General features: G+C 41.1%; 2 protein-coding genes across 2 annotated transcripts; both read right to left on the reverse strand.

Moving 5' to 3' along the window:
• Nucleotides 1-1,623: 1,623 nt before the first annotated feature.
• HPS3 (HPS3 biogenesis of lysosomal organelles complex 2 subunit 1) lies at nt 1,624-22,675 on the reverse strand (the record flags this gene model as incomplete). The annotated part of the gene is made up of 17 exons (XM_082003925.1): nt 1,624-1,751; nt 2,921-3,011; nt 4,317-4,523; nt 4,896-5,003; nt 5,544-5,732; nt 6,941-7,126; nt 8,865-9,095; nt 10,344-10,521; nt 10,898-11,079; nt 11,290-11,398; nt 12,690-12,844; nt 15,589-15,670; nt 15,959-16,151; nt 17,336-17,421; nt 20,175-20,361; nt 21,067-21,561; nt 22,453-22,675. 17 exons carry the CDS (start codon nt 22,673-22,675, stop codon nt 1,624-1,626), a joined length of 3,030 nt encoding a protein of 1,009 aa, XP_081860051.1.
• A 1,412-nt stretch (nt 22,676-24,087) lies between these two features.
• LOC309407723 (tubulin alpha-3 chain) lies at nt 24,088-27,095 on the reverse strand (the record flags this gene model as incomplete). Its single annotated transcript, XM_082003341.1, has 4 exons — nt 26,873-27,095; nt 26,203-26,351; nt 24,628-25,308; nt 24,088-24,393 (listed from the first exon to the last, which is right to left on the reverse strand). Exons 1-4 carry the CDS (start codon nt 26,991-26,993, stop codon nt 24,088-24,090), a joined length of 1,257 nt encoding a protein of 418 aa, XP_081859467.1. The 5' UTR covers nt 26,994-27,095.

The raw sequence follows: 27,095 nt of genomic DNA on the forward strand, positions 1-27,095 counted from the left end.
TGGTGACTCACTTACCTAAGTTCTTTGCTCTGATGAATCTTAAACAACTCCTGCAGTGAAATCATTTTGCTGTTAGTTATGTAGTGCAGACCTAGGCAAATTAAGCATTTCTTGACGGAGGGATGCAGCAGTATTAGTGCATGACTAATGCTGGTCAAAAATGAAAGCAGTGAGAGCAGGTATTGCCATGCCACCCAGTTGTTTTAATCGCACAAGTCCACATATGTCAGACCTGTGTCAAACAAGAGGTAAGGATGTATGGGACAGGCAGGCAAAGCAAAACATTTGGGCTTTTCAGCTACCAGAACAAAGGAAGTTGCTTCTCTGTAACAAGTCTAAATCGCTTTGGCCTTTTTTAAGGTACAAAGATTCTACTGAAACCACCATAATCCCTACTAGTAAATTAGATCATTGATTTTGCCTGTAGCAGGAATGCTCCACAGAGAAGTTAAACTATTTTTTTATTTCTCCTTTTTTTTAATATATTTTATTTGCGATGTAGATGATCGATCTCTTCTGCCTTCTACAGGTTCAAGTAACATTACAGCTTCAGTGAAAATGGATTTGACAAAGTGATATTAGATAATTAAGCCTTTAGATAGTTATGGGATCATGGAGTCACCATTTTATTTATGGTAGACTCTCAAAAAAATGAACTGCATTCATAAGAAGGTCATAAACATTGTGACAGTTTATTCTGACTGAATTCCATCCAAAGGAACAGAAGGATGTTTTCTGCCCCTTTCTGACAGACAAACGTCAGTACATACAGGCGCAAGTATCTGAGACGCTTAGCAAAAAACCTAGAAGAAATAACGAGTCTTCAGCTGGATTTGTGACCTAGTGGTACTTCAAATACTTGTCCACTGACTGACTACAACAGGAGAAGAAAGAAAACAAAAACAGCAAGCAAGTGGTAGCCTGTATCTTCCACTCCCCTTGGGAATACCTACATTTCTCTTTGATTTATGGCCCTCCTCTGTGAATTGCAAAATGAAAACATTTTCAGTCTAACACTTGCATGGGTACATAATTAAGACAACAGAGCAGCTCACTGGTTTTGCCATCTAGAATTCAAGGGAACATCTATGTTGCAAAATGAAGTAAGTGGGGCTCAGTTCCACGTGGAAGAGTAAGGCAGTTACTTTTACAGTTAGACACATGCCTGAGCTTAAACTCCTTGCTCGGTCAGTGATCTAGGTGGATCAGCAGAATTACGACTGACTCTCTGCTTTACTTTCAGTGAACACTGTATGTCCAATTGTACTGTACATTTTGTATTATCTAGCTGCTGTAGCCATAAGTTCACAAGAGGACGAGTGATCCTACCTAACTGTTTAATAGCTATGTTTTCACCAGTCCAACCACCATTCAGTTCTACCTGTCAGGAATTACGGTTTGCTGACCTTTGTCAGAGTGTAATAGTATTAGCTTCAAAACAGATGCCTTCCCTCAGGCAATAGCTGTCATTCAACAGTCGTCATAAGGTTTCAACTGAGAAATAAGATGATCTATGTGAGGGGAGTCCCACAGTACTTTATATGTAGTTCTACTGTTTGTTTCATTTACTTTTTTAGTCCAGCACATTCTTTGCATTTGAATGCATAGTAGACTTTCATTGTTTTAGGTCAGCAGCTTCCTCTGGCTACAGTGAAGAAGATGTGGCAGGAAAAATGCTGCAGTTCCATCCTCCGGTAGAAGACTGAGGAAATCCCTTAGTTCCAGTTCCATTGCAACAACTGATAAAGTTTCTGCTCAGAGCAAGGGAGAAAATCTTGTTTAGGTATTTTGGGTTTAGAACAAAGAAACAAAAAAAACATTAACGACAGAATTACTAATTGAAGTCACCAAATTATCTAAATATTGCAACTGGAATGAAATTTGGGACACACCCATTTGGAAGCAAATACAACTATAAGAAATCTCAAAAGTAAACTGAAGTTATGTCTTAGATTAAAACCATACCTCTATCTTTACTCATCAGGTCCACATGTGGCACTAATTCTTATGGAGGTCTGACCTGGTACATCCTATGTTTTGTATCAAACGCAAAGGAAGCCCTAGAAATGTGTACCAGTACCCTAACTGGGCACTGCCTGTACAATGGGATGTCCTGCAAGCAGCTCCTCAGGCCGCACTCTTTAACCTTACATTCTTAAGCGACTACAGCACAGTTACTGCGTGAAAACACCATTTCAAAAGACAAACTGCTAGCACTAGAAACTAGAACTTTACAATAGAGCGCGGCAACCTGTGCTGCACAACGCAACCCCGTGATGCTGGTTTTCTGCCCTCAGGCATTACATTGGCTTTTTTTTTTAAAATATACATGCTTTATTCAATCTTCTTATTCTGTCAAAACAAACGCAGTGGCGCCTGAGCTATACACAATATTACTGACTTCCTACAAACACGTAACAACAGGATTACATCAACTACCAGGGTTGGTTTCTCTACTTCTAGTAGTAACACATTGTGTTTTTTTCAGTCTGTGACCTCATCATCCATACGCACTTAGACGCTCGCTGGCTTATCAACAGTAGCCTGTTAGCTGTCATTGCTTAGAACCATATAGTTGCTTAGCCTAGAAAAACAAAACAATTACTGTCTATTCATTCTATCTAGTAAATTTTTTTTAATGGTGTTTATTCTTGACCTATATAGAAACAATATGATACTCATAATTAAACTGTTTTCCATACAAAATTAATGCCATGATTTTTATAAGGCAACACGCTCTGTGTTGCAGAATCCTGTGCTAATCACCAGAAAGCGTGCTGAGCTGTATTAGCTCTAACCACAGAAAAAGGTCCCCTTTTTTTCCAAATTATCATATCAGTAGTCCTTAGCCTGAACAGTATTTACAATGTCAGATGATGTGCAAGGGCTTCTGGACTTGAGTTGCAATCAATTGATTTACCTTTCAGTGATGAAATAAGAACAGGGCAGTCGTTTCCAGTAAGTCTGGTTCTCTTACAAAGTTCAGGAAGCAGCTTGTTCCACCACACAGCCTAATCCACAAAAACCCATGGCAAAAGTGGGTTAAATTAACAAGGACTGCAATTAAGACTATGAAAGACCTGCTAAAAATACACTGAACTAAGCTCAGATGTGTACAAATACAGGTAGGTTACGACAAACTCAGTAATTTATCTAATGCTTTGAAATGCAGTGGTTTTGCACATGTATTTTCACGAACATTTTTACACAGTGCCCTCTAGTGCCTCTATAGATACAAGTTTCTAAGAGAAAAAAAGTCACATAATTAGCAAGACTGAGCAGTCAGAAGATGAAAGTTTTTTCCTCCAAACAGCTCCATGCAACATGGTGAATAGCATTGCTATAAGAACACTGCTCTGTCTCCTGACCTACTCTTGCCTACTTCCGACAGCTGTAGTAGTGAATTAGCTTTTTTGTATAACTTTGTTGGTAAGAAAGGAGAGAGGGGAGGGATTTCTTTCCTTCTTTTTTAAATGTGGTAACTTTTTTCTTCCACCTGTGTTCAGATTCAGTACTGCAACCTCACATTCAACTCTATAACTAACAAGGAAACCATCAAAGAAACCATTTTCAGATCTGAATAAAAAGCACAAATCTGGTTTTGAACAGAGTTCTGGTACATTCATCTGGTAGAGGACCACCTTTGCTGACTCTGGCCAGCAAAACTGTGTACAATTGATTGAGTAGCTGTGATGGGCAATGGAAGTAAACTCCTGTACTCGTGGAACACTGGAATAAAATCAGTTCCGAAACTAAAACTGTATAGAGGCCTAAGGGGAAAATGGGACATGAAGAACATAATCTTTCCACTAGTGCATCAGTACCATTCTGATGTTACAAAGTCAGAAGATGTCACTAGAACACAGGAAAAACATATTTAAGTGTGATTTTATTTGAAGGACCATGTTCTCTGATCAGTTAGCTTATAACTAAAATTTCACATTATACAACACTGTCAACAGTTTAGAACACTGATTAGTGAGAAACTAGCTGTTTCCATTAACAGTGGAAAAAGAACATACTACTCTCCCTTTCCTGAGGCACTCTGCCATCTGAAAAGGCTATGCATTAAATTTACTGGAATGAATACAAGAAGTCACAGAAGAAACTGGGGAAAAAAATTACATTAAAATCAGTGGGGACTGAGTTATGGAATTTAAATGCCAAGCAAGAAGTTCAAAGCAAGTTAAGCAATTTACTTTACCTGAAAGCTGAGCTATCTGATCCATACAGAGCCCATCTTACACACAATAGCACTTTAGTTAGAAAAGAAACCCAACAAAAATTACAGAACACCTTTAATGAAAGTAACTCACCCGACTGTCATCTTTCAGCTCGTGCTGAGCGTATAATACAGCTGCATCAGGACACCTTTTGAGAAGCTGGTCAATGGCTTCCTCATACTTGCCTAGACGGGTATTGCAGAGAACATGGATGGTAAGGCCGACATTGCCAGCCTCTGTCAGAGGCTCCAAGACAGGCAAAGCTGAAGCTATATTGATTGACTCACTACATAAAAGAGACTGAAGACAAGAAGAAAAAGTATTGTTTGGATTTAAGACAAACTTTGCAAAAAATGGTAACCATAACCTTAGAACAGAAGCCCTTATTTCTCAGAGTAATTTTTAAATAATACTTCCTTTAATAAATCTTACTGAAAACTGAGAAAGCAAGTTTAGAGTGGACTGCAAATGTAAATAACATTGTTATTGACATCTCTCTCTAGTATTTTTTTTCTTCTTTTTTCTTCTTCTTCAATGGGCTTTTTAGTTCAACTTGGATAACCTGGGGGAAAGGAGGAAAAGGGGAGTCCACTAGAGAAAGTTGTTCATACATACACGAACATTTGCAGAATGGATCTAAGCGGTAAACGGTGAGATTTAAGGGTTTCATACCTGTAGTTTTGAGATATCTTCACAGTAATCTTTATCAGATGGAGATCCCACTGACATTATAGAAGTTACCCATGGGAAAATCAACCCAAAATGATTACAGGAGTTTATCTATACAAAAAAGAATCAAGTTGCAATAAAAGAAATATTTCTGTTAGTGACAGTTCCATGTGAAACCCACCGCAAGTGAAGAAAATTTTACTCTCAAGTAGCATAATTTAGAATAGCAGCTACTCTTTCTTCTGGTTCATACAATTCAGTAACAAACAAACGGGAAACTTCTATTTAATCCTGTATTTCAGATTTCCCATTCAGAATCCTTTAAAATTCATCATTCACACATTCTTCTCATTTAGTCATCTTTGTAAAATTGCAAACACTCCACCTGACAAACTCTCACTGTTTCATTTTAGCCCTTATTTCTGTCCAGAGCAGACACTCCTGTTGGAAGTGTATTCGCACATGTCCCCAAAGAGCAGGACTCCCCAGAGCCAGCAATACCTGTTTGGTAACTGCACACTAACTTATTTGCTTTCAGTCTTGCTTATTTTAAGAGATAAACTGTCCAGAATTAAAATACTAAGGATAGTATTTGGATAGATTTTGGAGGGACAATGCAGTCATAAAACTTCCTCTGAGTGGTATCCTTACCAGATCCTCTGTTGTTTTCAGTGGCTTGGTCTCAGGAAGTTGCTGCTTTGATATTCTGCAAACATACTGAGAAGTGACCCTCAATAAAAGCTCCTGCACTATTTCTTCCTGAGAGCACACGACAAGAAGAGCTTCCCAGAAATCCACCAAGAGCTGAGGAATAGTGTTTTCACCATTACTACACAACATCTAAGAACAAAAACGTTAGAAGACAGCAAGTTAGCACAAACTATGGTAATTATTAGTAGCAGAAGTTAGATGAGACAGAAGGAACAGTTCTTCACTTTCACTAGAAGCAGAATTTTGGTTCCTCTTTTGTCTCGATGTATTTCTCATGGATGTGATTCTACATAATACAGTGCTAGGCAAAGTAAAATGTTCATGGAATGATTTTAAGGTAACCCATTCTGAACAACAGATTTGATTTCTTCTTCAGGATTTACTCCACTGCCAGAAATGTCAGCACACTGTCAGCAAGTATTTACAGACTGCTTATTTGGAGGATTTTATATATGCCAATAGCCAAGCAGGTGTCTTCGAATGAAGAATCTAAAGGCCATGGTAAGAGATGCTGTGTAGCTCAGTTGGTTACAACGGTATGACCCACAAGGGTCTTTTTTAAGACCTTTTTTAATCTTCAAGTTCTGGTGTGTCAGCAAAAAGGAGTTTTACTTTGTTTCCAACTGGCTTTAAATACCACCACTTCTCCTAATTTGAGTTTCATGACTTGGTGTTTCTGATACAAGTCTGATACAGTAACAGATCTAAGACTGCACTACACCTGCATTGAAGAATACCTGGTTTTAATCCAAACAATGTTATTCATAGTAGAGAAACGAAAAAGGGTTTGTCTAGTCCCAATCTAAATAAAGAAAACTTCAGTGACACCAGAAAAACTATTCTATTTATCTTTCTTCTCATAAACAGCAGAGACCCACTCTTCGTTCAGAAATTTATACAGAATATCAGAACATATACCTTCATATTTAAGTCTCATTCTTTAGAAGTGTGTATCAATCCTAATGATTTCTTCAAAAGGAGCTTATGGAAGGAATTTATCTAAATTCTGTCACGTTTCGGTAGCCTTAGGAAGCCCAGTTACTAGCAAGCCATTGAAAGATCTCCAAGATCAGGGTATTCTCTATTCAAATGACAGAGTCAAAGCAAAGAACTTAATGGATTTTTTTTTTTTTTTGCTTGATTTAACCAGTATTTCTCCAGAAGATACAGCTTCTGACTCTGTAGTCATCTATCATGACTGGAATATATCCAACCCTCAGCTCCCTCTTTCTGAAGAAATGCTGAAATGTGAGTGAAGGAGCAACCAAGGTCGCTTTGCTTACCCCTCACAACATCACTATGAGAAAAAGAGAAGCAAAAAATGATCACAGGCCAACCTTGAAAAAGGTATCTGCTTCTTCCAGGTCAATTTTATTGTTCTCATGTAAAGCCACAGTGGCAGCCACCAGTAAACCAGGCTGCATCTCCTTCAAGTGAACAGCAAACTCAGTTGGAATAACAATTCCTTCTTTACGCTGTCTCAGAAGTTTTGGTTGCCCAACGAAGCCACAAGCCAGCATTGTCTACAAACATAGTCAGATATAAATCAGGTAAAGAATTCAATCCACATATGATTCAACTCAGCAAACTCCGTATTTCCTTAGGCAGTGAAGTTTAAACAGACGAAATGAAGAGAAGTCAGGGGGAGGAAATAAATCCTTTCTACAATTTACAGAATAGCTCTCCATAGACCCAGCGCCAAACCGTGTGCCAGAGCAGTGATTCCTGAGCAACACGCCGTTTGCCTGAACACTGGAAGTAAGACGCTGTTGAAATCTGGAGTTACTGCGCACATAAGAAAGATTTCATGATGAAATCCAAGACATTCAGTACACACAGTGTTCTCAAAAATCACTGGCTGAAATTTCAATAGATTACTTTGCTAAATTTCAGTGGACTACTTTGCTAAAGTATGATTTTTATTTTGAAAACACCCCTGAAACAATGATCAAAATGTTCTGCACTATGTGCAACGGTAAGTTGTTTCTGGATATGTGAGTGCTTTTGAAGGAAAGCATGACGAGATACTACTTCCATTTTAAAGACAGTGAGGAAATGATGCCTAAACAGATTAAATTAACTACACAGGAAATATAAAGCAGACCTAGGAGGAAAATTCTATGCTATGTATACAAACTATCTTTCATTCTTTATCTTTCTGAAAGTGTTATTTTTTTCGACTTTGCAACAAAATGCTTTTTAAAAGTGAGGTGCAACAGAACATTTTTTTAATAGGTCAGATTAAGAAGAAAAACAAGACAAAGCAAAAGACCCAACAAGCAAACCCCAGCCACCTTATTCTCTCAACAACATCCATGCAGTGGAATGTGTATGTTTGCTCACAAAAGGGCAATTTCATCTCATCATGCTGCAAATGGTTAGAAAGCAAGTGGTGCTGAATATCATTGTTGAAACAGCTCTCCACAGTTCCCACCTTGCAAACACTGCTCATTTTGAAAGTTCTCCAGGATTCTTCCTACCAAAGCATTATATCTAACTTTGGAGCAGCTATCAGTTTATTTTAAAAGTTTTTAGACCTCCAATATCTCACTCTCAGAAAGAGACTGTATTTCAAGCTCTGTCATCTCTGAATATTCAACAGTCCTGATCTACCTTAACAAGAACCAATTTACACACTGGTCTCAGTCCAAAACCACATCTGAACATCTACGGCAGCTAACATTTTTCCCCCCTTTGATGTGGAATTCTTACCTTGATAGCACTGAAGTAGCTTCTGATCTGATCTTAATAAGGGCATGTGCTTTGATTCCACATAAGAAAGATGGGAAATTATATACAGAAACTTTAGTTTGTGTGCACCATGGACATTCTGCTTCAAGAGCAATTTCATAAGGGCTGTCTGCATACAGATAGTATTTTCATGGGCATATCACGTATTAATTACAGGTGGAGGGGTGTAAAAATGCTATTATACAACCCTGCCATCCTGCTGAAGAGCACGGTCTCTGCAGAGCTTATTACACCCCAGTAAACAGCATCTAACAGCTTCAAAACTTTTGTTTATTTGGTAAGGCTTTGCCAAGATAAGACTACCCTACCTGCAGAGTAAACAATACAGTCCCAGTGTATGCCAGCCCTCGATTCTACTGTTATTGCAGACATTCAGTGGAGCCTGTAGAGCGTATCAGGAGGAAAAGGAGTGACTGAACGTTTATTTTATTGTAAAATACAACTACAAGCCAAACCTACTGACTTCAGCTTTGCAAAGTGTGAATAGCTCATGCTTCCAGCATACTTTACCTCCTTATAGGAGTCCATCTCATGTTCATACATCGTCAAGTCTCCCATTTTCAGAGCCATGAAAGCCTTAGTAAGCGTCAGGACCACTGATGGCATAATCTTTTCTACTTTCTGAAGATACTTCACAGCTGTCAAAGGACATACATTTCTCATGCAGGGGCTGCAGAGGATATGAGGCAGCTGCACAGGGTCGGCAAGACAGAATATCTGGAGAACTTTATTTGCTGATTCCTATTAAAATAGAAGCCATTTGACAGATTAGACCTTTCCAGATACATGGTCTTCTATGGCATATGAAAGTACTGTGGATTTTGGGGGGGGGTTTTGGTTGCTTTTTTTTTAGTTGTGGGTTTTTTTTAATAAAACAGGCAAGTACAGCTTAGCTATCAAATCACAGTGCCCTTCCTGCCTCCTTCCTCCCTACTGGTAGAAGTAAAGGATCTCTAACCAGCAGTGATTCAACCCATATTCTGGGATGCTAGGAGAACATCTACCACCACAGTGAATTAGTTTTACCAACTGTCCTGGTTTCAGCCAGGGTAGAGTTAATTTTCTTCATAGAAGCTAGCGTGAGGCTATGTTTTGGATTTGGGATGAGAAAATGTTGATAAGGTGCTGATGTTTTGAGTTGTTGCTAAGTAGTCAAGGACAGCCCAGCTTCTCATGCTGGCCTGCAGCGAGCAGGCTGGGGGTGCACGGGGAGCTGGGAGGGGACACAGCTGGGACAGCTGACCCAGACTGGCCAAAGAGATATTCCATACCATATAACGTCATGCTCAGTATATAAAGCTGGGACAAAGAAGAAGGAAGGGGTGGAGGGACGTTCGGAGTGATGGCGTCTGTCTTCCCAAGAAACCATTACGCGTGACAGAGCCCTGCTTCCCTGGAGATGGCTGAACACCTGCCTGGCCATGGGGAGTAGTGAACAAATTCCTTGTTTTGCTTTGCTTGCGTGTGCGGCTTTTGCTTTACCCATTAAACTGTCTTTATCTCAGACCATGGGTTTCCTCACTTTTACTCTTCCGATTCTCTCCCCTGTCCCACCGTGGGGGAGTGAGCGAGCGGCTGCATGGGGCTTAGCTGCCAGCTGGGGCTAAACCACGACACCAACTTGTACAATTGGGCAATGTTCAAGGAAACAGTTTGTTTTGTTACAGAAATGGGAGATGAAAGAAATCTGAGGCAGAGCTTTCCTAAAACAGAAGTGTCTCTGTCTGCAAGTGGGAACCACATCATTAGCAACATCAATCATGACAGCCAAACCCATAATATGTTGCTTGAAAGCAGCCCAAAGCATCACAGGTGCTGCTTGCTACTTTGTCAACAAAAATGGGAAAATAAAAACCATGTGAAAAAGAACAACTGTAAAACTAAATAAGCAGCTCAGCATTTTCAGAGGAAATTTAATTAAAAATTTATATACGATTCTTAAAATCAGAACTAAATCAATAGGTTATGAAGAAAAAAACTTGTTTATACCTTACTTAATTCTTCATTTAAGTCTTCATTAAGAGAGTGAGTTAAATAAAATATAAATCCTCTCTCATATGTCTGTATTTCATCACCTTCTGAAACTAGTCTCTTTAAAACTTCAGTCATGGATAAACCTGACATTCTGTAGTATGGCAAAGCAAGGTGGTAATCCTTTGTGTCAAACCTGAAGGCAACAGAGAGGAAGGAAAAAAAGAACAAAACAACAAAGGGCAACACTTTCACTATCACTCTTTCACTAAGAACTAAAATAATACATCAAACAAAGTTGCAGACACACCAGTATCTGCAAATATATTGCTCATATTCAACGTAATGTTGTATTCTGCGTTCAATGACAATACAGACAACTAGATACTGAAGAGGTGATTTGATTAACTTGATGTTTTTGTAGAAGGTAAAGATTTAATTATTATACTTATTTAATATATATAATATTTATATATTATTTTTATTATATATGGACTACTAGTGTAAACCAGCAAAGAATAATGGGTTTTCATTTTAAGGTTGCATTATTGCAAACAAATTCTAAAACATACCTGCTGTAGCAGTCTCCTAAGAAGGCACAACTATCTCTGAATGCTCTTAAAAGTTCTTCTTTCTCATCGGATTTAAGGAAACTAGGGTCCATTATAGCTGCTCTGACCAGTAAATGAGCTTCACTTAGAAGATGGATGCAACTCTCAGTTTTTACATTTTCATAAGTTCTGCTATAATCTACCTAGAACAGACACAGGATATACTTAGGCTGCTGGAAAAAATTAAGAATACACAGGAACAATTCTAATGAGAGCATCAGCCATTCAAAATAGAATTATGGGCTATTCATGAGAAATACATTATGTTATATTCAGTAGTGACATGCATCAGAGATTAATTAACAGTACTTATTTTTAGTCACCAAACAACAAAAGCAGGAGTTGGGCAATACCATTTCTCTGTAAAGCTGAATGGTTGAAACAGTGTTTATAATATATAAATTCCAGCCAGGCTCTGACTCAGAATTTTTTCTGGATTTGATGCTGTCAGCCTTTCTGGAACTAGAGAGAAGGAAAAGAGTTGAGTTATCAGCGTCCAAATAAACACTATGCAGCCAAAATAACCCCACTTACTTGATAATTTAAATGCATAAACTGTTTGCAGGCTAGTAAATGGTTAAGTTGTGAATTTAAGTCATAATAGCTAATAGCAAAATGGGGACAGGCATGCTCATACACCAGGAACATCATCAAAACTATCTACTACATCTTCTCCCGGGCTTAACAACAGGTAGTATCAGATACTTACATGAAATTAAGTAATTCAAATTAGCTAAGATCTTTACTTACTTTCTGCAAGGACTTACTGCACATTTGCCCCTGCAGTCTATTAAAGTGTCTGCCAAGACAATGCGTTAAAAAAAAATTTGAATGCTTTTACTCTAACATGTTGGCTAGGTCTGTAATGCCCTAAGGTTAAAACACTATAGGAAAACACAGACTCTTTTTGTTCTGTTTTTTTTTGTTTTGTTTTGTTTTGGTTTGGTTTGGTTCTGTTTTAGCTGTTCTGGGATATTTACATCTTTATTTTCAAACTTTGGTGTTAAGCAGACTAGCATTTGTTCAACTTAAGTTCTTTACAGAACGCAAAAAGCGTATCTTCCTCAAATGCCAACTATAATCTTTGAAACAACACAACTGACAGAAGAAACTGTGCTTTATACACAGAAAACTCCAGTAATTTGAATTACCATTCTCCTTGATAGTCTTCTCCTCCTCCTGAATAACATCTGTTCTGTTCTTGGCTTTAAGAAACACTGGTTGAAATAACTCTTCAATCAACTATAGTTGCCCCACTTTTGTTAATGAACAAAGTCCAATTCTTCTTTTGTCATGGATTACTATAGCGATGTTCATAACTTTCCTTGGAAAGAACCCTTAGCAAAATATAAGACATTTTCATTTGTGCTACAAGACCTTTTGTTAGCCTGTAGCTTTGGTACTTCTACATATTTTTGTTTCTCAAGATAGGGTTTTTTTTCTTCGCAGTAGCAGAAACATTCTTAGTAATGCTATTTTAACATTACTTAAGAAAGTTAAGTTTTTTACAATCTTGAGTAATTTATTTTGTTGATTTCAAGCATTTGTGACCCTACCCTCATTTCTTCTATGTCAGTTAATATAGTAGAATTGGAAAAAATAAATGCTGGATTTCTGTTCTCATGCACTACCTAGGGAATTATTTCCAAAGAGTTTTTCCACAGCGGAACCTCTCCTCAACTCCAACACCCACAAATTCAGCACTGTACACAGAGCTATAAATGCCATCTCCCCAAAAGACACAAATGCTTACAGCATCCTTCTCGTAGGCTTTCTTCTTTCAGTAATATCTTCTGTGTCTGCCTTAGTCAAAAGAATTATATGGTTTTTGAAATGACAGATAGCTCTTGGTCCTATAAAAAGCTGCATTCTTAAGGTGCAGACATCCAGTGCGACAGGTGGGCAAGCCTATGAAGGAAAGTGATTGTTCTGTAATTTCAGTTAGTATGTACTTCAAGTCTTTAAATTTAAAAAAAATACAAAAAAATGTAACCTTTGTCCAATGGTCTGGCATTAAAAACATTCACTCTCTTTCCTAACTTTGAGTGCTTCACTTAAGCAAGGATAAAAATAATCATAAAACTATGGCATAAATCATTTAATAATGGATTAAAAAAAATCATTCCACTCTTCAAAGCAGCTAAGCAGTTTTAGCTGTGTGTCTCAAAATGACTGAGCCTGAGGGAGATGCCTACCATGGAAAACTTAATCCCAAATAGTTTGAATTTAGCCAAGTTGTAAAAGTTTGCCTGACATGGTTATAAAAGTCTTGATTTCAGCTGCTTATAAAAAGCAACTATAGACAGAAGTATTATATTTGTTTGCCTATTGTTACATTACATAGCCAGTATTAATACCTGATACACACCTTTCAGGTAAAACTTACCATATCGCCTATACTGGACTAAAATGGAAAAATGCAACCTCATTTGCCCAGAAATATTCTAAATTTACAGCTTTAAGAAGATAAAATACCGTATTTACAAATTAACATACACAGTGAAGCAAGGCAACACAGCATCGTATGTGTACCATGCTTTCTGAAGTAAGCTCAAAATTTCTTGTAAAGAGGCAGAAGGCTGTAGTGGTGACCAGGAGGCTCTAAACTGTCCTGGGCTATTCAGAACCAGAACCAGCCTGCTCTGAAACTCATGTAAAAACCAGCAGGAAAAATAACAAATATTAGTAACAACCATCACCACCATCATCATACTTCAAACTCCATACTGAGGCAGGAACATCCCCGAGGGAATGTAGCCTGTGCGCAACCCACACTAGAGCAGGGGTTCCCCGGAGGGACTGCAGTCCATGGACAACCCATACCAGGGCAAGGACACCCCTGAAGGAATGTGGCCCATGGAGGACCCACATCAGGGCAGGGATACCCCTGAGGGACTGCAGCCCATGGAGGACCCATGCCAGATCGGGTCTGCAGCCTGTGGAAGGCAAGCTGCAGTATGGACATCCATGAGGAATGGGCCCATGTGAATCTCATGAGGTTCAACAAGGCCAAGTGCAGGGTCCCACACCTGGGTCAGGGCAATCCCCATACCAGCACAGGCTGGGGCATGAAGGGATGGAGAGCAGCCCCATGGAGAAGGACTTGGGGGTACTGGTGGCTGAAAAGCTGGACATGAGCCAGCAATGTGCACTCGCAGCACAGAAGCCAACTGTGTCCTGGGCTGCCCCCAAAGCCGTGTGGCCAGCAAGGCGAGGGAGGGGATTCTGCCCCTCTGCCCCGCTCTGGGGAGACCCCCCCGCAGTGCTGCGTCCAGCTCTGGAGCCCTCGGCACAGCAGAGACATGGACCTGCTGGAGCGGGGCCAGAGGAGGCCCCAGCAACGCTCCGAGGGCTGGAACAGCTCTGCTGGGAGGACAGGCTGGGAGAGCTGGGGGGGCTCAGCGTGGAGCAGAGAAGGCTCCGGGGAGACCTTCCTGCAGCTGCCAGGGCTGAGAGGGGCTGAGGAGAAAGGTGGGGACAGATTTTTTAGCAGGGCCTGTTCCAATAGGACGAGGGGTGATGGTTTTAACCTAGCAGAGTGTAGGTTTGGACTTGATAAAAGGAAGAAATTTTTCACAGAGTGATGAACCCCTGTCCCAGGTTGCCCAGAGAGGTGGTGGATGCCCCATCCCTGGGAACACTCCAGGTCAGGCTGGACGGAGCTCTGAGCAACCTGCTCTGGTTGGAGATGTCCCTGCTCAGTGCAGGGGGGCTGGGCTAGATGACCGTTAAAGGTCCCTTCCCACCCAAACTATTCCATGATTCTATGAGGGACTGCAGCTTGCAGCCTACCATTAAATGCCCACCTCCTCAAACCTCCTGTTGAGGCAGGAGGCAGCCTCGTGCCTGACTGGCAGAATTATGATGGACTGAAAGTAACCCATAGTGAAAACACTGAAAGCTGAGACAGGAAAAGTGACAAGATTGTGTCACATGATTGTATTCTTTATCTCAGTACTTCTATGGAGAGCAGAGAATATGTGTTTTCACTCTTGAAAATTCTGTATTTCTACTGTCCTATGGTTTCTTTATGTCTGCTGTCTACATACTCAAAAGAAATACTTAAATGCTGATTTAAAATACACTTCATCCTATCTTTCCTGGTATTTTTATTAATATATATCCTAACGCTTATAATTCAATAGATTTTTATTAATAAGCAATTTAACAAAGAGGAACAGTCTAGACCTCCAGGGATCAAAAGCCCTCCTCCTAAATAACATGCACTAGGTATCTGGTAGCAGACTTGCTCAAGTGTCTACATTCCTCTTACAAAAACTGTTTTTTCAAGGACACCTGAGAGAGAGAAACATCATCAGCTGCAATAAGAGAAAACCCTGCACTCTTCATTCAGATTTATACAGGAAAGCATGGAATTTAGTTTAGAATGTAAGTAATTTTATAGCTTTTAATGTTTTTGAAAGCATTCTACTGAAGGTCTAGAATCTCAAATGGCAATGATAGATTGTTTCACTGAGACATTTGTAGACCATTAAAATACAGTATGCCATAGATTGAAGCAAAATATTAATTTTGTATGTTATTTTACTCGTTCAGCCAATAGAATGTAACAGCATTTCAGAAGGAAACATAAGGAAACTCAGTGCCATACTATGCCCCCTATTCTTTTAGCGAGATAATGAGAGGTGCACCTTCACGGTTGTATCAATATATGGATCCTCATCACGAGCTGCTGCTGCACTGCACCGCACTGTGAAACACTGCAAGTTGTCACTAGAGGGAAAGAAGAAACCACAGCAATGAAGGAAAAAAATGAAGACTTGCAAAAATCAAGCAGCCAAAACTACAGAGAATCAGGTCTTTTTCCTTCATACAAATGGACCTTGAAGCCTAAGCAGGAGGGCATGCTGCACTATCACATAAGCCTACGCAGAGAGTTCCAGGAGGCTATGAAGGACATATCAGAGTGGAGAGAGGAGGGAAAAAAAAAAAAAAAAAAGGAAAAAGGCTGCAGCATAGAGAAACGTAGTAATACTATCAGCAGAATCATAAACGTAGTACCTTGTAATGACGTGCAGGAACTGTGGACTGAGAACTGCCTGCTCTGACTTCTCTGAATATTGGTAAGTAGAAATCGGTTCTACTAACTTCCCAACAGAGTAGAGATATCCAACATGAGGTAAAGAGAAAAAGCAAAAGAGACTCAGTAGTTCTCTCTTGTTCTCAGTTTCCTCATGGGCTGTCACAGAACTTCCTAGATGTAACAATAAGAAAGGCATTTTATATAGTTCATAAATCAAAACCTGGCAATTCCTTTGCAAGCCTGATGCCTGAAAGATACTACCAAACCTGACCAGGTTGCAGACTGGTTTTGTTAGTAGCTAGTGAAGAGAAAAAGAACTATATGAAGATCTGTGTAGAGCTCAGATCACTGCACAGGTCAAAAATTTGTATGTCATATTATCTCATTTGAAGCATTTTAAACAGAAGTGTGGATATACCACCGAGTAAAGAAATTCTATAGATGTAACAGCATCTGAGAGTCCTGGCAGATTCACCACAACTAAGCAACCATGGATTGAATGATCAGCCTGATCTAGACAACTACTTGTGAGCTGGGATGAAAGCCCACCCAGAGCTGCAGCTGCAGTACACCAATATACAGGTCCTCACCTAAGGGAAAGAAACACTGGAAAGGGCAGAATTTATTTATAAAGCAAATTTGGCAGGTAAAGCCTGCATTCAGATTCTACAGACCCTTTTGTCAAAGACTGGAAGTCACAAGAGAACATAAGATAGCTGGAGTTAAATGGCAAGTAGCTCATTCTCTTGAGTCAGATGCAACTTAAATGAGGCTTTGCTACTTATCAGACAGACAACCACCACAAACTGGGTGAGCAGTCTGTAAAGCTGATTGATAAAATACAGCATAAATTTTTCCACGGGTCTGTTGCGGCTTGAGCTAGTGTGTAGGTGAACCCCTAAAATCTGCATTTATCACTTGCAGTTTTAATTAAAGCCTGGCAGAAAGGTAACCTGTATCTTAATGATTATTAAGGTTTACTACTCTGATTTCCCCTGATGACTAATGAGAGGCAGCCTAGTATCTCACAATACTGAGGATAATTTTATTAACGCAGCGTAAAGAGTGATTGTTTAGTGATGTAAAATTAATCAGTATAGAATTGGTAAAAGCTGATTTTGTCTTCTGGTGTGGTGAATTGATATTTTAGTTCAAGGTTTATGCAGACCTTGGAGAAACTTAAAGACTTTTTTGCTAATAGAAGCTCATTCTAAATCATTGAAAAGGGAGGAAAAACCTTATTTAAAAACAAATCATACAGAAACAGTGTACAAAACAGAGCATACAAAGCAGCCCCTTCCTTTCCCAGGTCTCCTGTGACACAGGCCGTAATGCATCCATGCATGTCCATATACCTGTCTGGTATACAGGAAGCAGCTGAACAGAGTGCAACTTTGTCTCTTCACAAAACCCAAAAGGCGACTGGTCGGGTGTAAAGCGTCTAGAGAAAAAAAATCCAAAACAACATGGGACCTCAGTGAGAAATTATGATGAGCTACTTTGGACACGTAAACAGCAGTATCTGTGATAAGCATAGCTGATGTTTTAATACTCAACAATGTGCACTCCTACTACTAATGTAATTAGCATGGCAATGCCAAGCAGAATGTGGCACTGCTAGAGACAACTGTCTTGAGTTCTTGCCACCAAAAATCCTCTGTCTTTGCTTGTTTACAAGACGTGTCAAAGTCTGGGATCACTGGAAGACATGTTGCAATTGATTTGAACCTCAATTAAACCTTTTTTACCTCTCTTTTGTTATTCAACTGAGCTATGGGACAGACTTTTTAGCAGGGCCTGTTGCAACAGGACAAGGGGTAATAGTTTTAAACTAAGAGAATAGATTTATACTAGACATAAGGAGGAAATTTTTCACCATGAGGGTGGTGAAACCCTGGCCCAGGTTGCCCAGAGAGGTGGTAGTTGCCCCATCCCTGCGAACATCCCAGGTCAGGTTGGACGGGGCTCCGAGCACCCTGATCTCATTGAAGATGTCCCTGCTCCTTGCAGGGGGGTTGGACTAGATGACCTTAAACGGTCCCTTTCAACCCAAAGATTCTATGATTCTGTATCTAACATAGTGCCCCCTCCAATCCCACTTTTCTTTCCTATTATGTGTCGTCCTTTTTCCTGCTTTGCTTTGGAATTCACTATTGGACTGTGACATCAATTCTTCCTCAGTTTTGGATAAAAGTTTAATGGCTTTCATCACTAACAAAATAAAAAGTATAGTTTCTTAGTGCTTAAGATACTTGGTGAGTTAGAGAAAGGCAAATTTTTTTTTTTTTGAGAGAGAAATACGCAAATAAGTATCACTTTAGCTGGAGCTGATGAAAGCTGCAGAATACACAAACAGGAGGCAGGACCTTGATTAAGGTCACACAGGCAGGACTGCTGATCAGTCTGTGTGTAATCCTTTAAAGTAGGCTTCTCTAAACAATAACAGAATTTGACACAAGCTGCTTCAGAGTAAGGTGTGTAAAACTTGGTTTTGCCAGTTCAGCATGGAAGTATAAAAACTGGGTGGTCAGGCACTGGAACAGGTTGCCCAGAGAGGTTGTGGAGTGTCCATCTGTGGAGGTATTAAAAACCTGACTAGACCAGGTCCTGGAAAACCTGTTCTAGCTAACCCTGCTTGAGAATGGAGGGGGTAGGGTATTGGACTAGATAGTCTCAGGAGGGCCCTTCCAACCTAAATGATTCTGTCATTCTGCATGCTGAGAAAAGACCAACTCTTCTGATACATCACATGCCACATATGGTCTCCACAGCATGCAAGGATGTATGATGAAAGCAAACATTAAACATCACTAGATCTGCAAAGCCACCAAAGTTTTATTCTATTTTCATTCTAACAACTAGTCTCATTCCTCAAATAAAATGAAACTTAGGATTTTCAAGGCCAACAGTTGTCCAGCTGTGAGATGAGCAGGTTCTGCTGATGAGTGTGCTGAGTGAAGAATGGGCTGGACGGCAGAGTTCAAATGGTTGTAGTGAATGGGGCTGCATCTGGCTGGCAACTGGTTACCAGCAATGTTCCTCAGGGCTCAATCCTAGGGCCAGTGCTGTTCAGTATTTTGATCGATCATCTGGATGCAGGAGTTGAATGCATCATTAGCAAGTTTGCTGATGACACCAAACTAGCCGGTGCTGTTGACTCTCTTGAGGGACAAGAGGCATTGCAGAGGTATCTAGATAGATTGGAGTATTGGACAATCATCAACAGCATGAAATGGAACAAGCCCAAGTGCCAGAGTCTGCACCTCGGGCTGAGTAATGCCAGGCACAAGTATAAACTGGGAGAGAAGTGGCTGGAGAGCAGCCCTGCAGAAAGGGATCCAAGGGTGCTGGTCGGCAACAGACTCAATAGGAGCCAGCAGCGTGCCCTGGCACCAAGAGGGCAAACTGCACCCTGGGGTGCATCAAACACAGTGTAACCGGACCGCCAAGAGAGGGGATTATCCTGCTGTATTCAGCATTGCTGTGGCCTCACTTTGAGTACTGTGTGCAGTTCTGGCCCCACCATTTAAGAAGGATGTGAAGGTTCTTGAATGTGTCCAGAGAAGGGCAACAAAGGTGGTGGCAGGGCTGGAGGGCATGTCCTATGAGGAATGGCTGATGACTCTGGGTTTGTCTAGTTTGGAGAAACAGAGGCTGAGGGGCAATGTCATTGTCCTCTGCAGCTTCCTGAGGAGGGGACGTGGAGCAGGAGGTGCTGATCTTTTCTCCCTGGGATTCAGAGACAGGATGCCTGGGAATGGTTCAAAGCTACATCCATCAGGAGAGGTTCAGATTTGACATTAGGAAACTTCTCTTTACTGACTGAGTAGTCAACCACTGGAACAGGCTTCCTTAGAGAGGTGACCAATGCCCTAAGCCTGTCAGTGTTTAAGAGGGACTTGGACAATGCCCTCAATAACATGCTTTAACTTTTGGTCAGCCCTGAAGTGGTCAGGCAGTTGGATTAAATGATCACTGTAGGTCACCTCCAACTGAACTATTCTGTTCTATTCAAAAAAGGACTTTCTTTGATATCATATTATTTCCTCAGTGAAAAAAACCCCACACCAAACCCTTATAAAAACCCCAGAAGTCAAAATACCAGGATTCTTCTTTCAACAAGACATGAGCCACAGCTCATTTTGGTTTCCTGCAGTAAATTAACCCATGAAGGGGAAAACGCATTTGTAATACCTGAAAAGCAGATACCGCACTTGGAAGCGCTTTGTGTCTTCTGTAGGTAACTCCGTGGATTCCAGCGTGATGGGTATCTCGCATAGCTTACTTTCTTCCCCAAGCAGTTCCACCGGCTTCTGACAGATGATGAACTCATCTAATTCAGGCTGCAAAGTATGTGCTGAAGGGCCTTCATCTTTTACACCTTAACAAAGAAAATGATACATTAATTGTTCAAACCATTCCATTTAGCGGTAAGAAAATTATATGACACAACATCAATTAAATACTCAAGTTACAGCTACCTAGCTAGCACTGGTTTCCTCAAACCATGAGATTTTGAAAACTACTATGAATGATGAGAACAATCTTTCAATTAAGCCTCAACAGTCTGAATACCTGAGTCAAGATTTCTGAAAGAACAAGTGAACTGATCATTATAAGGCAAGTCCAAGGCAACATGTGCTGCAAATGGCCTGCTGTCAAAAAATGTCATCTGGCTGGAGAAGTTTTAAGAAGGAAAAGGCAGCTATGATAGAAAGCTGTGTGAGAAGAGACACGGTTATTTGGGCAGTGACACTGATGGAATAATTTTTCTGAACATAGCTCACTGAACTACCACTGCTTTGATTTGGCCCATGGTGGCACCCCAAAACAGGGACCTAATTCTATATCTGTAGAGGCTGCACTATCCCGAAAGTGTCTGCAGAATGATGGCATATTTACTTTATATGTTACCTCCAACTGCAGGTGGTACACCTTTTCATGCACTAGAATATTCAGCTGACAGTCCTAAGATGATTGGAAATATTTTCTGAAGGGTAATGACCTTGTTTGAGCCTAATTTGAGAGTAACAGCAATCAGTTAGCAGATTCTTGGAAATAAAAAAAAATAAATTTCTGTGCTTACCTCCATCCACAGGCTCTTCTAGTGTACTAACTCCATGTGCACATCGCTCTGTTCTGTCTGCACTTTGTTGGACCAGTTCCAGTTTCAGGATCAGAACATCCAGTTCTGTTGTTATGGCTATATGTCTGTCACAAAATGCAACTTCAGCAGGAATTAAGTTGTCAATGTGTAAAATTAAGGAGCGTTCAAAGTCTAACACAGTCAAATCCTGGTTTATGACCAGATATTTCAAACGGAACATTACTAGTTTATTTTTGCAGCCCACAAGAAGATCTCCATTTACAGGACAACATGAAATGCACAGAGGAGGATCTGAAAGTGGCATTTCCACAATGGACATCTGTTCTTTTAAGGTTTCACCGTATGACTCTTCCATCTTGTGACCAACCATCCGAACGCAAACACGTGAACTCCCTGCAGACATGCATCTCCAGTTCATATATGCTCTTAGGAAAGTTGCTTTGCTTTTTTCCTCAATTGTCACCAGATAGTCTCCTTAAAAGAAAGCAGTGGTAGCGATATACCGTTAAAGAATAGATGAGGCAGTTTTTGAGCTCTTTACCTGCTGTAGTACATTACAAAGAACATCTTAAATTCTCAACTCTTACATAAAATTCCAAAACCAGTTTTTACCTATTTTTCTCTAATGAAATCCAAAGTGCAACTTTCATTGCTGGGTGGAACACACTTCACATACCGCTTAAAAAAAAGGACTTACAGCTCTAGGCCCAGACCATCTCCTGAGTGAATCCTCTCTATGAGTGGTGGTTGCAGACAAGGTGTTCCCCCCGCCCCGCATATCCAGCAACGAGAAAATGTTTTGTTCCCCAAAGACCAGGGAAAGTCATAGCCTCGTGAAGAGCTCTGGCATGGGCTTTTATTTCAGAGTTCCCGTCCCGTGCTCTGAAATAAAAAATCCACCAAGGGCAGGAGCACCGACTCAACCAGGCCGCAGGAAGACGGCAAAAAAAGAAAAGCACCGTGCTGGCGACGCACTCCCTACCAGCGCGAGCACGTCCAACCGCCGGCGCCGCGCTCCGCGTCCCGGCCCGCTGCAGCGAGCCGCGCCCGACCCGTCCTCAGCGCCGCGGCAGCCGCCCGGGGGGGGGGGTGCGGGCAGGGAGCGCGAGGCCCTCCTCCACGCGGCGCCGCGACCCCGCGACGTGCCCCGGCGGAGCGCGGGCGCCTCCGCTCGCCGTTGCTCCCCGGCCCGGCCCCGCGCACACGCCGCACCGCCGCTCGCCCTCCACCCGCCGCCGCCGGAGCCCAAGCGCCTCCGCTCGTCCGCCCCCCGTAGGAGGCCGTAGGCCTCTTCCCCAGTCGAGCCGGACATGTCCCAGCTTCCCCAGCCGAACGCTCCCGGGCCCAGCGGCGAACGACACTCACCTGCCTGGCTGTGCGCCATGCGCAGCACGGGACCCAGCGTGGCGAAGGAACCCAGGGGGTCGCAGCGGCCCTGGTCGCGCAGCGCGAACACCTCTACCCTGCAGCTGGCCGCCGTGCTGGCCACGAACAGCACATCGCGGCCGCAGCAGAACTGCGCCGGCTCTTGCTTGCAGGGCACTACCCGCTGCGACCCGAACGGATGCAAGTTGTAAAGCTGCACCATGGTCCCCGAAAACCTCCGCTAGCAGCAGCGGACAGAGCACCCGGAAGCCTCCTGGCGCTGCGCTCCACGACACAGGCCGCCACGGCGACTTGCACTTCCGCAGCGCGCGGCGCCCGCCCAGAGCCGCCTCCCGCCCGCGGCGCGGGTGCGCGGCCAAGGGAGGTCGGACGGCTCCCGGGGCGGTGCCGCTGGGGTTGTCCTCACCATCAGGATGATCGCAGGTGGCTTCGTACGAATTGGTTAGTGGTAGCGTGACTTCATTGCCGTCTTGGCACCTTCAGGCATCCTCTGCGATCGCGGTGTCTGGCGCCGTCCTCGGCTAGCAGCTCCGCACAGTGGGCGAGTTGCTGAGTGGGAGGGTGGGTAAGCCGGAGGCGACCTCTGGAATGTATGAGGCGGGACTGGTTGCTTAGAAAGTGAAGAACTTGCCGCCGAGTCTTGTGGGCCGGAGGTGCGTCCGAAAATAGCTCACCTCTGGGCATCTTGAGCTCGTATAGACCCTTTTTCTCCCTCCTGGTTTGATCGAACACGTAGAAAGGGAAAAAAAACCAAACCAACCTACAAAACTCCAAAGTGTTTTCTCCTTTTCAGGATTCAGGACTAAAAAAAGTTAAGACGGTAGGTTTTTACCTGAGCTCAGTGTCCTACAATTTAACTTTCTCCAAGTGTCTCTAAAGCTATATTAATTTGAACATCCTGTTAAAGGACATTAGATTTTTTTTTTTCCTAGGCCAATGTAGGAATGTAAAAAATGACAATGCTCTTTTAAAGCAGGTAACAACTGCTCTTTTCTTTTCATCGGAACCAAATGCAGGCAGGTTTGCTGGTTGGAAAAATTTACTTTTTCCTTTGCATAATGCTACCCCTCCCCCCTTTTTTTTTTAAAGTAGCAAATTTTTTCTTAGCAAGTGATCTGGTAATAAGTGCTAGTTCTGTTCAAAAGTGTAATGGCACCTGCCATAATTAGTCAGGTAAATTACTTGAGTATACTATTACTCAGTTAAATAACTTTGGAGATTTTAACTAAGTCTTCTGTGAAGCCAGCCTTACTGGGAAAATGTCTTTAGGAAAGATTGGATTCCTTTGTATTGTATGTACAGCCTTGGAATAACAACAGTGTAGTAGAAGCAGTTTCCTGCTTGTAAAAAAACAAAAATCAAAGAGAGTATGTCTCAGAAGATGTTGGGATCACAGTAAAGTGTACACAATTTCCCACTTTCTTCTATAATTTGCACATGACTAGATGCTACCGAAGCCTGCAATCTCAAATGGTCGTTACTTAGCAAGTATACACATAAATAGTAAAGAAGAAAAAAATAGAAGGTAGAGCCTTTAAAACTTTATTTGAAAACAATCAAATGAGTGAACAGGTTTCTGCAAATTTTTTTTTTTTAAATAAATTTTTCCAGACTTCAATTTTCTAAATATTCATCTCCTTCTTCAGCCTCTGCTTCTACCGAGTCTACACCGACTTCTTCATAATCTTTCTCAAGGGCAGCCAGATCTTCCCGGGCTTCAGAAAATTCTCCTTCCTCCATTCCTTCCCCAACATACCAGTGTACAAAGGCACGCTTAGCATACATGAGATCAAATTTGTGGTCGAGGCGAGCCCATGCTTCAGCAATAGCAGTTGTATTACTCAGCATACACACAGCACGCTGCACCTTTGCAAGGTCACCACCGGGCACCACAGTTGGAGGCTGGTAGTTAATGCCCACCTTCAAGAAAACAAACGAAAACTTTCTGTATGAGTGCCAAGGCTTAAAGACTTAGTTCTGTCAAAATTAAAAATCACCTTGGTTACCAACAAATAAAATAGCTTACAGTTATTTTGCACTTCATCAAAATATTTAACAGGGACATTACAACATTATAGAATGACTGTTATCTCTGAATACTATACAATTCCTAATAATTCAAACATCAAGCACTTAAAAAGCTATATAAAGTACCTTGAATCCAGTTGGGCACCAATCCACAAATTGAATGGTACGTTTAGTCTTGATGGTAGCAATAGCTGCATTGACATCTTTGGGAACAACGTCACCTCTATATAACATACAGCAGGCCATGTATTTGCCATGGCGAGGGTCGCATTTTACCATCTGGTTGGCTGGTTCAAAACAAGCATTGGTAATTTCAGCCACAGATAACTGCTCATGATACGCTTTTTCAGCAGAGATGACAGGGGCATACGTTACTAGGGGGAAATGGATTCGTGGGTATGGAACAAGGTTAGTTTGAAATTCTGTCAGATCTACATTGAGGGCTCCATCAAAACGCAGTGAAGCTGTGATGGATGAAACAATTTGCCCAATTAATCGGTTTAAATTTGTATAAGTAGGACGTTCAATGTCAAGGTTACGACGACATATATCGTAAATGGCTTCATTATCTACCATGAAGGCACAATCTGAATGCTCTAATGTTGTGTGGGTGGTTAGAATCGAGTTGTAAGGTTCTACTACAGCCGTGGAAACTTGTGGTGCTGGATAAATTGCAAACTCTAGTTTAGATTTTTTGCCATAGTCAACAGAGAGCCTTTCCATGAGCAGAGATGCAAACCCTGAACCAGTGCCTCCTCCAAAACTATGAAAGATAAGGAAACCTTGCAGCCCTGTGCACAGATCAGCCTATAATGGGGTGGAAAAAAGTGGGAGAAAAAGAAGTTATTGATTATTTTGGAGAAAGCATTAAAATAATCAAAAGCATTTTTTTCTTAAGTTTGTTAATTTTAGATTGTTATTATAAAAACCCCAGCATTGCTGAAAGGTGGTCTTCCTCTTTTCTTGCATGTCTTTTACACAAAAGTACTAGTGCCTTTGCATAAATTCTTCTGAATAGGAGTATTTTAATATCTAAAAGTTGCTTTATTGTCTTTGATGCCTTTTTAATACTACTGTAAGCAAGAGCAGCTGTGCAGTACTGTGACAAGTTACTATAAATTACAGCCGAGTTACAGCTTTACAATCTGTTTATGTTCCTATTCTAGCTTTCAGCAAGTATCAATTAGATGTTGAAAACAAGCTGGTTTTTATTTTTGTAATTTTAAATAGACAATTGCTAATCCACTTTGAATCATGTCATCCTACCCGAGTTTCTCACAATGCAATGTCAAGATTTAAAAAAATAGATAAGTAATTAAAATTTCTAAGCATTCAAGCAAACCCTGAGGTTCAGGGTACTAGAAATATTTTTCATGACACATAACTGCATGATTCAAACTGAAAATAACAAACAAGTATAACAACGTTGTTACACTTATTTAAGGCTTTTATAATGTTTCTGAGGTATCCTTAAAATACTTTCAAATAATGGTATTTTAGAGCCTAAAAAATTTTAAGTTTTACTGACTGATTTTTTATTTAACTGGGAGGAAGCAAGGAGATAAAAGTTTTGGTTTGTTTTGTTTTAAACAATCAACTATGCACAAGATTCTTAGGGAAAAACATAGCAAACCATCATTATAGATAGCTATAGAGCTGCATCGATTATTTTAAATACTGACTTGCAGCAGGAATTCTTACCAGTTTGCGAATGCGGTCTAGCACTAGATCAACAATCTCTTTTCCAATGGTATAATGGCCTCTAGCGTAATTATTGGCTGCATCTTCTTTCCCAGTAATGAGCTGCTCAGGATGGAATAACTGCCTGTATGTGCCTGTACGTACTTCATCTAGAAAGAAACAAAATACCAGAACACAAATTTGATCTCTTCAGTTGTGTGTGTGCTGTATACTGACTACAAACTAAGTGCATGTGTCAGAAGAGTGTAGACAACATCCCTGACTATACGCAGCTTGTCTGACTAGCCTAAAAAGTTGGCACAACTTCAGCCCCTATGTTTGGGGAAAAACATCAGGCACTCACAAAGCCGTATTTGTACCTGAGAACACAGAGGTCACTCAGAAAACTACATTACAGGTACAGACAAAATTCCAGATAGCAGTTAAACAAAACCCTGAATTCAGTGCAGCAGTCTAGAAAGATTATCCAGACTGTAAAAAAGTTCTATTGTTTTCCAAATGTTGTTACCTGTAGACCATTATTTCTTTCAATAACAATAACCTCAAATGTCAAAACAGCATCCAGATACACATCTTTTAAAATCTATAGTATTCTGATCAAAAAAGATCATAGGGAATCTGTAGGGGATTTTCACTTTTACACTGAAGATCTTTAATGTTGGGTACATACCAACGACAGTTGGCTCTAGGTCCACAAACACTGCTCTGGGAACATGTTTACCAGCTCCTGTCTCACTGAAGAAAGTGTTAAATGAATCATCTCCACCTCCGATAGTTTTATCACTAGGCATTTGACCGTCAGGCTGGATCCCATGTTCAAGACAATATAATTCCCAACATGCATTGCCAATCTGAACACCAGCCTGACCAACATGGATGGATATGCATTCACG

Source organism: Phaethon aethereus (genome assembly GCF_964289735.1).
Source record: "Phaethon aethereus genome assembly, chromosome: 9".
Lineage (NCBI taxonomy): Eukaryota > Metazoa > Chordata > Aves > Phaethontiformes > Phaethontidae > Phaethon > Phaethon aethereus.